General features: G+C 35.5%; 1 protein-coding gene across 1 annotated transcript; it reads right to left on the bottom strand.

Moving 5' to 3' along the window:
- Positions 1 to 1,933: 1,933 nt before the first annotated feature.
- Positions 1,934 to 6,212, bottom strand: LOC125196067 (isocitrate dehydrogenase [NADP]-like). The gene is made up of 15 exons (XM_048094428.1): positions 6,040 to 6,212; positions 5,431 to 5,474; positions 5,240 to 5,349; positions 4,938 to 4,975; positions 4,678 to 4,755; positions 4,539 to 4,592; positions 4,337 to 4,438; positions 4,078 to 4,169; positions 3,387 to 3,490; positions 3,196 to 3,264; positions 2,991 to 3,106; positions 2,800 to 2,834; positions 2,572 to 2,714; positions 2,367 to 2,489; positions 1,934 to 2,295 (listed from the first exon to the last, which is right to left on the bottom strand). The coding sequence occupies exons 1-15, from the start codon at positions 6,086 to 6,088 to the stop codon at positions 2,202 to 2,204; spliced, it is 1,251 nt and encodes a 416-aa protein (XP_047950385.1). The 5' UTR covers positions 6,089 to 6,212; the 3' UTR covers positions 1,934 to 2,201.
- Between the last annotated feature and the right edge of the window lie 3,989 nt (positions 6,213 to 10,201).

Raw genomic sequence — 10,201 nt, 5'->3', positions numbered from 1 at the left:
GTGAAACCCCCATCTTGCTGTATTTTTAGATTAGGCCACTTATTAGGTTTTCGATAATTTATGAGTCCTAAATTTATAATACATTCTAGTATCAATTTATTGTATATCTCCTAGTTATCAATTTTTAACTATTAATATTTCACTCCTCTTGTCTATCTTATGTTTTTATCAAATTTATAGTAGTATATAAAAACTCACTCTAAATACATATTGATAGTGGAGTATTATTTATCAAATTAAAATTTCACATTTTAGTCACAATATTAATGGAGTACTTTAAAATTAGAATGCTATGTACCAAACTCACAAAATGCTCATATGTCAATAACAATAAGGGGCCGTTTGGTAGCTATGTTACGACTAGATAAGAGAGTAATCTGGGTTTATTTGTGCGCTTGGTAATTATGTTACTTATCTAAATAGCTCGTGTCTTATATCCGGCCCGCACAAAGCCCTCATGTTTCAACCATATATGTAAACCTCAATTTTGCTATGTTACATATCAGGATATCCAGTTAATTTTAGCAAAATACATTTTTACCCCATCAATTTTTCTAACCTTAAACAAAATAAAAATGTGCCTCCATATTTTTCCTCTTCTCAAAATTGCTATTGTCTCTCTTCTTTCATTCTCTCAATCCGCCAATCTCCGGAGAACGAAATTGAACGATTCCGTTTATGCATCTTTTCCGGCGACTCTTTCTGAATCAAAGGTTAAAAGTTTTGCAATTATTCTTCAAGATTTATCTGAGCACGAGTAAAAATCTAAACTTTGGAATTGGGGGAGAAGTAGATCGATGCCGAAATAGATAGAGACGGGCTTCCGACGCGTGCGGCGACGGAGACGACGGCCATAGCCCATAGGTGATGGGTTCTGAGCGAGATGGTAGGTGGCGCGAATTAAGGTGTTACGGCGAAGGGAGAGAGAGCGAGAGGGAGGGGTCTCCGTCCATAGAGAGAGAGAGAGGGAGAGAGAGGGAGAGAGAGAGAGAGAGAGAGAGAGAGAGAGAGAGAGAGAGAGAGAGAGAGAGAGAGAGAGAGAGAGAGAGAGAGAGAGAGAGAGGGAGAGAGAGGAGAGGGAGGGAGGGAGAGAGAGAGAGAGAGAGAGAGAGAGAGAGAGAGAGAGAGAGAGAGAGAGAGAGAGAGAGAGAGAGAGAGAGAGAGAGAGAGAGAGAGAGAGAGAGAGAGAGAGAGAGAGAGAGAGAGAGAGAGAGAGAGAGAGAGAGAGAGAGAGAGAGAGAGAGAGAGAGAGAGGGAGAGGGGAGAGAGGAGAGAGAGAGAGAGAGAGAGAGAGAGAGAGGAGAGAGAGGGAGGAGAGAGGGAGAGAGAGGGAGGAGGGAGAGAGAGAGAGAGGGGAGAGAGAGAGAGAGAGAGGGAGGAGGGAGGAGAGAGAGAGAGAGAGAGAGAGAGAGAGAGAGAGAGAGAGAGAGAGAGAGAGAGAGAGAGAGAGAGAGAGAGAGAGAGAGAGAGAGAGAGAGAGAGAGAGAGAGAGAGAGAGAGAGAGAGAGAGAGAGAGAGAGAGAGAGAGAGAGATTTATAATTATCTTAAGCTATCAAACATCCAATTAAGATAAATAAACTAATTGAAATTATGATAACTATCACAAATTATATATGTCTTGATAGCTACCAAACGAGGCCTAACTGTTAAATAATCCTACTATTTAAGATAAAAAATAAATTCTAATCTATTGTTTAGCTAATAGTGTTCAAATTTATTGTGTAAATTACAGATCAATTCATACAAAGTGAAAGATGTCATTTTGACTATCAAATTTAACAACATTGTCACTTTGAACGAAAATAGATCAATTCATATGCTAAAAACCGAAACTATCAAACATAATATGCTAAGACAAAATCCCGGCATATGTTAAAATGAAATAATCGTTCATCATCGATGTCTACAATTTTCACAGTAAAAAGAAAAAACTAAGCTAAAAAACTGTAAAACTCGCATTTATAATGAATTTTCTGTCTGAATTTTATTACTATTTCTATTTCATTCGACTTGGATAGTAGAATGCTTATGGTGATGTAAAGCAAGTGCATACAAAGCGACTTTCAGCCAAACGTTTCCGCACTAGTTACTACAGAAACTATGTTGAAAGTTTAGTACAATTTTTGATAAATCAATCACAGTCGGTTTAATAAGAGAAACTATAGCTTTGCACAACAAACATGGAGCTCCGACACTCCGTCTATAGCTTTGCCTTCTTCCACAGTCTACGTCTCAACTCCTCAGCCACGACATCAATGAACTCTTCGGTGTTCACATACTGATCTCTAGACACGCTGCAACAACACATCCATGTCAAAGGCGACAAAACAGGAGAAATCTTTTTTTTACAGAAAATTTCACTCACTTAGCTCCATGAGTAAGAATGGCAAGATCCTTGGTCATCTTTCCAGACTCCACACTTGCAATGCAAGCAGCTTCTAGTTTCTCTGTGAAATCCAAGAGTTTGGAATTTCCGTCTAACTTTGCTCTACAAATATCAAAACAGAGTCGAAAATGAAGAAAGTAGTAACAGCTAATTGCCCGGTAATCATGGAAAACTAATCATCTACCTGTGTGCAAGTCCCCGTGTCCATGCAAAGATCGATGCTATGCTGTTAGTGCTAGTCTCGCCTCCCTTTTGATGCACTCTGTAATGGCGCGTGACTGTACCGTGTGCAGCCTCTGCCTCAATGGTTTTTCCATCTGGACAGACCTATTCAAATACGAAAAGTTGTTGCCAAACAACATCAAGGAAAAGAAAACACAGCTCGAACAGATTAATGATACGGTTACCGCACCAGCACTGATGTCATTAAACCTAGAGATCCAAATCCTGCATCACGGAAAATAGCTAGTTGTTACTACACTATATGCAACACAAAAGCATGTAACTCCAATGAACCCTATCAATGCAAGAGGCACACTCCGGTGCATCCACCGTGCATTCAGATGTAAGCAAGTCTTTGCCTAAACTGAAGATTGCACAAACCTTGGGCCAAAAAGTCACTTTGAACATCTCCGTCGTAATTTTTGCAAGCCCAGACATAACCTCCATCACTCTTTAGAGCATAAGCAACCATATCATCTATAAGACGATGTTCATACCTATTTTCAAGAGTTCATATTAATATTTATAGCTTAGAAAAATGGATTTGCATATCTACTCTTTCTGTCTTTCATAAACTTGGTCATACCAAATCCCAGCAACCTCAAACTTGGACCTCCATTCTTTTTCATAAACTTCTTGGAAGATATCCTTAAACCTTCACGAATATGAACGCAAACAACGGATTTAAGCAAAAAAGTGTAAAAGGCTCAATTTGTAAAGTGTTGGCATGGTGGCATGAAATTCAAACTTAGGAGATTAGTAAAAAAAGAGGAATACCTTCCATCATAATTCTTCAGAATGGTATTTTTGGTGCTAAGATAAAGCGGCCAAAGCTTCTGATAAGCAGTGTTCATCGAGGCCTCCGCAAAAGCACGAATAGACTAAGCAGCATACAGCATATAATTACTCTTTACATGAAAAAAGTTGCAAAATATTCTAGCAAGTGAATTTTAAGTTTTAAATGCTATCACATTGTTTAAAAAATTGAATCCTAGTAGTCTTTGCAGTCAGTCAAAATTATTGTTTCAGGCTCAGAATTTGCTTAAGTCACACACAGTGGAATCTACATTAGGCACAGCATAATAGTAACATTATCAACTAACCAAGAAGTACTTGGGACTTGGGAAGGGCAATAGACTGATAGAAAGAAGAAAAGAAATGAAACAAAGGCCATACAAGGAAATTACAAACTACTATCAGTTCATCCACTTTTCAGAACTTCTGTGGAACCTAAAGCCTTTTCCTGTATCATTCAAATTAAATTACTACCATGGAATAAATTAGCTTAAGGGGTGGAATTTACGCATCTTTCAGTCAAAACCAGACATGATCAAGGCAGGTGTTTTAGCCTGGGCCCAGAGAATCACACAAGGACAAGGCTATTCCCATCTATCCGATCACCATTATGTTCGGGAACTGTGTAGACATATCATAAAAAAATTATTAGAAAATTTGTGAGAATTCAAACCTCGTCAGTGTTATACATTGACAGAGCTACACCACCAGGTCCAGCAAAGTTGAACACCTCCATTTCAACGCCCTTAGTACCTCGATCTGGGACTGTGACATACGTCATATCATATGCGGTCTTTAATCGTCCATACAATATTAAGAGCATTGTACTAGTTTAAGTCATGCCTCCTTTATCTAAGGAAGTGATTCATAAAATACATGGCTGTATTTATGCACTGGGTATTAAGAAACTAGATAACAAACTACACACATACCAAAAACCATTTTGAGTTTTCCAGCTCCTTTAACTACTAAATCAGTAGCTCGATACTGATCCCCAAAGGCATGTCTCCCAATGCATATCGGCTTGGTCCAACCTATGAATAGGAATAGTTGCAGGCCTTATATCAGAAAGACCAGAGAAAATAAACCCAACTTGTAATCTCAGTAAAGAAGCTCGTAGTAAGAATTAAGCACCTGGCACAAGCCGAGGGACATTTTTGCATATGATTGGTTCTCTAAATACTGTCCCTGCAGAAGTAATATCCACATTCCCGAGTAAATATCAGTGATTATATTGAACATCCATGTTTATTCTTCTACGGAAATTTCCTACCATTCAAGATGTTACGAATGGTCCCATTTGGACTTCTCCACATCTGTTTCAAGTTAAACTCTTTAACACGGGCCTCATCTGTTCAGCCAACCAAGATGACGAATATGTCAAACAGAATATGTAAACAGGTCAAACAATTAATATGTACAGATGTGGTGATACTTCAGTTGCATTTATAGCCTAACATATGTAACATCATTCAAGAACTGCTGAAACATACGCAAAGTTTATCTAATGGGCTTGTTTCTTAAAGACGATACCTGGAGTAATGGTCGCACATTTAATTGCAACATTGTACCTGGACATTATCAAAGGAGAGAAGAAAAATACTGAGAATTTCATTTATAGGGTCAGTTAAAGCTTCACAACAAGTTGATTACATAAGAACAGAGTACAAGCTGATAAGAAAGTTGAATAGTTGATTATTCATCCTTTAATTGGCAATGTCATGCTACTCTGAGACCGTACAGATTCAAGTAAGAAATTCATTTTTCCATTTAAATTAGGCTTTCAAAGTAAAATCTTTAAAAAAGGAAAAAGAAATTTCAAACAAATTACATACCTAAGAGTGGCTTCTGCACTTTCAACTGTAACTTTGTCGTTTGTAGCATCACGGTGATGAATACCAAGGTCAAAGTACTTTATGTCTAGCTCCAGGAAAGGAAGTATGAGCTGTAAATGTTATAAACCCATTAAGCCAGTAAAACATTACAATTGTGTTATTGGCAAGGAATAGGAGATCAGTATCCAAACCTTTTCTTTGATATATTTCCATATCACTCGAGTCATTTCATCGCCTGCACAAAAACTATATTCTTTAATCATGACAATCAAGCTTTCTACATAGATACACTAATGAGGAACTCATAAATATGCAGCATTCCTAGTCTCTACAACATGTCTGCATAAATCTTCAGACAAATAGACTAAACACCTCGAGATGAACCCAACACACACACGGAACTAAGCCAGAGAGCATCACTTCAGAGAAATGATTTAAAAAGCACTCAATTAACAAAGATATCCACAATAAAACACTGATCTAAACTTCTAACCCAGATGACTTTTAACCATCACGAACTAGAATTTAGACTAAAAGAACGTACAAATAATTAAATTCAATAAGCCCACTTTGTGAAAATGCTTATGTTACTATAAACTGCCAGCACGCCCAACTAATCAAGATTGTGAGCATACATGTAAACTGGGTTTGATCAAGAAACGGATTACAGTCTCAATTTCAACAGCAAAAGCGCCTACTGCATAATAAACTAAGTTCGATCAAGCCCACGTGATAAAAAAAGATCAGCAACGAATTGTGGCAGGCAATCAATTCTTAGACAGGAAATTAGAGATACCGACCGTCCATCTCTACGATGGGGTTTTGGACTTTAATCTTGTCGAAACTCATCGTCAGATGGCGAAAAATTCTTCCTTGGTAATCAACTTAAAATCTTGCCGAACTGGGTTTAATCAGAGCCGAATTATGCTGGAATTATCTTCTCCTTTTAGCAGCCTGCGCTGATTTCCTTGTTTAAAACGATGGGGAGGTAATAAATGTTCTCTTCCTTTTATTATTATTATTACTTGAGGAAAACGTGGTTCGGTTGTGGTGGGGTCCATCATTAGTGCTACTACTACTTCATTTGAGATTATGGATAGTAGCTAATTCGTTACTACTGGTGGGTTAAGCAAGGCTACTAGGCTAGCTAGTCCAATGGCGGGCTGAGCTTGCAACAAAATAAAAATATGCTGGAACATCATTTTAAGTTCACCAATTATGCCAAATAAGCAAATTTAATCCGTAACATTTCATAATATCTTTTGAGGTTCATCAACTATAAGTTAATATTATTTTTATTAATTTATGGCTATTTCCAATATTATCATGACCAAAGTACTCTTAAGTATGTAATTTTCATTAAAATATGTAATTTATTTTTCTTTCTTTATTCATCCACTTTCTTCTTTCTTCTAATTTATTTGGGATTATGTTTAGTAGTTTCTTAGACTATTATTATTAATATATACCATACCTTATTTGAATATTATGAGATTACTTTCTAGTGCTAGTTAATGCTTTTATATGGTTTACATTCTCAATTATTTAGATAAAATTAAGATAAATATTTTATTTTAATGAATCTCATAATTTTATTCAATTGAAAATTTAAGTTAATCATAATATATAATATATACTACATTGAAATAAAAATTTAATAAAGTAGAAAAAATATGATTCACGAATAGTCAAGGGAATAGATATGAGAACTATGAACAATTTTCATGATGTTGTTGTAAATGGCCTAATGATAATATTAAGACGCGACATTGTGATATTAAACAATTGATAGCAACTGTTAATTTTTTATTTAATTAAATAATCATAGATTTAAATTAATCATATATTCAACTAAGGAATGTCATTGTCTTTTTTATTAAATTGATTATTGATAATTTCAACTAGACTACATTTACTGCATAAGAGTAGATAAAATAAAACTGAGCTCTTTGAATTATTTAAGATTTTATGTATATTAATGAATTTTAATTTATTTTAATTGTCAATTTTGTATTGCACTTAAAAATAACATATTCTTCTTTGTATAGCTTTAAGATTGAAAAATTAATATTCCATCTAATAAATTGAACTATTTTTATATACAAATATTGTATAAATTATAATGTTTAAAATATTTATACATAAGTTATTTCACTATTAATATATTTAATATTAAATATAGTACAATGATTTAAAATATTACAAATAAGTAAAACTAAACGTAAATAATTAATAGTAATAGAATATTAATATTATTAAGATATTTTTATTTTGAAACTAAAATTAGAGGGGTCATTTTTTTGGTACATCAATTATCCCAAATTATATACTTTAATGAAAATGAGAGGGTAAATAGATTGAATTGCCCTCATGGCCTTAAGAGTACTTTAGGCATGAAAATATTGAAAATAGCCAAAAAGTAGTTGAATTGATATTAACTTATAGTTAATGGAACTCAAAAGATATTATGAAATGTTACGGACCAAATTTGTTCATTTAGAATAGTTGGTGTACTAAAAAAGATGTTCCCTCTAAAAATTTTTACTTTTTACTTGTTTTTTATTTGCTACTAGTATCACGCCACAGATAAATCACATAATATAATACTCCCTCCGTCCTAGTTTAGGAGTGGAGTATGTAATAAATGAAGTGAGATGGTAGAGTGTGTAATAAATGAAGTGAGTTGGTAGAAAGTGAGATGGTTTGACTTTTGAGCTTTTTTTGGGGGGGGGGTTTATTTTTATGTACATAATGGCATTTGGGTGTAATTTTGATGAATAATGGGGTAAAATTTTATGTTCAAATATGGAAGATTCTAAATGTGACTCCTAAACTGTGACGAACTTTTATGGCAAAATGTGACTTTTAAACTGGGACGGAGGGAGTATAATATAATGTTTAAATATTAAATAAAACTTTTGAGCTAAAAATATGTACTCTACAGAAGAACTATTGTCAATACCTACAATTTTCTTATTCTAGGGCTAGAACTTCGCAAAATAATATTTTTGGCTCCTTGCTCGTGTTTTCATCATTGCTGAAAAACAGAAAAAGAGCCGGCTAAAGGAAAATGAGAAGATTACAGTAGATGAGAGATATCCATAATAAAACAGGAAATATACTCTAAAGCCTTTTATACCTTTTGCAGGGATGAAAAGTCTATGCCAAAAATGTTGCAGATGTTGTGCTAGAAGTGGGTCTACAACACTTTCATCCTCCACATAAGGGTAAACGTCTGAGCTGCCAAAGTTTGAATTTCATGATTATACATGAAAAAAGGCAATGTGGCACAATAAAAACATAAGCCATAAAGAAGTACTTCAATGTTTCTTTAAATAAATGAAAGTACAAATCCTAAAAGGCAAAGAAAACCAAACTTCGGACTACATGTTAAACTGATACGCTCGGATTTTGCATTATTTTAAGGTCATTGTTTGGTCCGTTTTTAATGTCAAAGTCACTCTACACGTCCATTATTTGCATATTTTGTCTATTTTGGTATTTTGACGTGTTTTGTGAGAAATGTGCATAATTGAGCCTGAAAAAGGGAGCCAAAACGCCAAGTTTGGAAATTTGGAGCCAGACGGCGACCGCCGCGGATGTGTGCGGCGACCGCCGGCGCCCGGCGGGCAGATCAATGCAGCGGTCCGCCTCGGAAAAATGTGCTTGGAAGAGAATTCTCGTCCGGCGATCGCCGGAAGACGTGCGGCGGTCCGCCGCCGAGGGAACGGACTCTCTAGACTCCAACGCGGCGACCGCCGGCCAAGGTGCGGCGGCCCGCCGGAGAAAGGCGGCGAATTCAAGAAGCCCTAGATTTGCGCCCAGATTTACCATATTTTAGAGATCTTTTCCTTCTACAACAAAGAATGGCTTTCACCTATAAATAAGACCTCAAACTTCATAAAAAAGAGAGAACTTCTACTTGCAAAATACTTCATAGAGATCAAGACCTAGAGTACTTCATTGGTGCAAGGAGTTGGAAAAGGATTTCAAGAACATCAAGAACGACAAGGATTCAACCTACGGGTTTTATTTGCTTTAGTTTTATGTTCAAATTGTCTTCCCTTCAATCTATGTTTTTAGCTTATTCATTTATGTGTAACTAAACTCATAGGATTATAGGGATGTGTTAGTAACGACTTTGGTTATACAAATTCCTTTTTCTATTTAACTATCTGTTTTGTTTTTACTTTGTTTCTTCCCTAGGTAATTTTGATGTTGCATGATTGAGTGACACAATTGTGTATGATTTAATATAACTTGCTTCATAACTGTGAGAGAGTTCTAGCGAGTTAGATCCACTTAGTAGACGCTACAGTTAGCTTCCCTTAAAACGGCACTGTTAATTGAGAGTGAGGACTTTTCAAGGGTCTTAGGAGCTTTTTGGAATTACGTGTTAGGATTGACAACCCTAATCTTGTAATCAACGTTTGTATCGCATGAGCATAAGCTAGGTGACTCGTTCTATCAAAGTAATAACTGTGTTAGGGTATTGTAGTTGGAATTTTGTATAACCATAACTGTGAACACACATCCCTGGGATTCCCTTATCTCTATCGTCTTTCTCTGTGTTTTATTCGCTTTTAGTTGGTGTATGTTTTCTATTGTATACTTACAGGTTTATTTAGTGAACACACAACCTTTAGCTATACTATATATACTTTGTATACTTACAGGTTTATTTAGTGCTAATAAAAAGTGTATCATAAACTACCAATGATGCCATTCATACAAATATGTTTGTTTTGCAGACTAATTGGAAACCAAGCGTAGCTAAGAATAATGATGATTAAGTCAAAACCAAACCTATTGTTCTATACTAACAAAAAAAAACAATAGGCACTTAATGCCCACATTGGTTTCGTTTTACCATCACTTTAGCCTGCCTACAGCATACAACAAATTAAATGGTCACCTCTGCATCTATCAATAATCTTGACATACTCCAAAACTCTTCTTTTA

The sequence above is a fragment of the Salvia hispanica genome, chromosome 6 (assembly GCF_023119035.1).
Source record: "Salvia hispanica cultivar TCC Black 2014 chromosome 6, UniMelb_Shisp_WGS_1.0, whole genome shotgun sequence".
NCBI lineage: Eukaryota > Viridiplantae > Streptophyta > Magnoliopsida > Lamiales > Lamiaceae > Salvia > Salvia hispanica.
The sequence above is the reverse complement of the archived record's forward strand: the minus strand, read 5'-3'. Positions and strand labels throughout refer to the sequence as shown.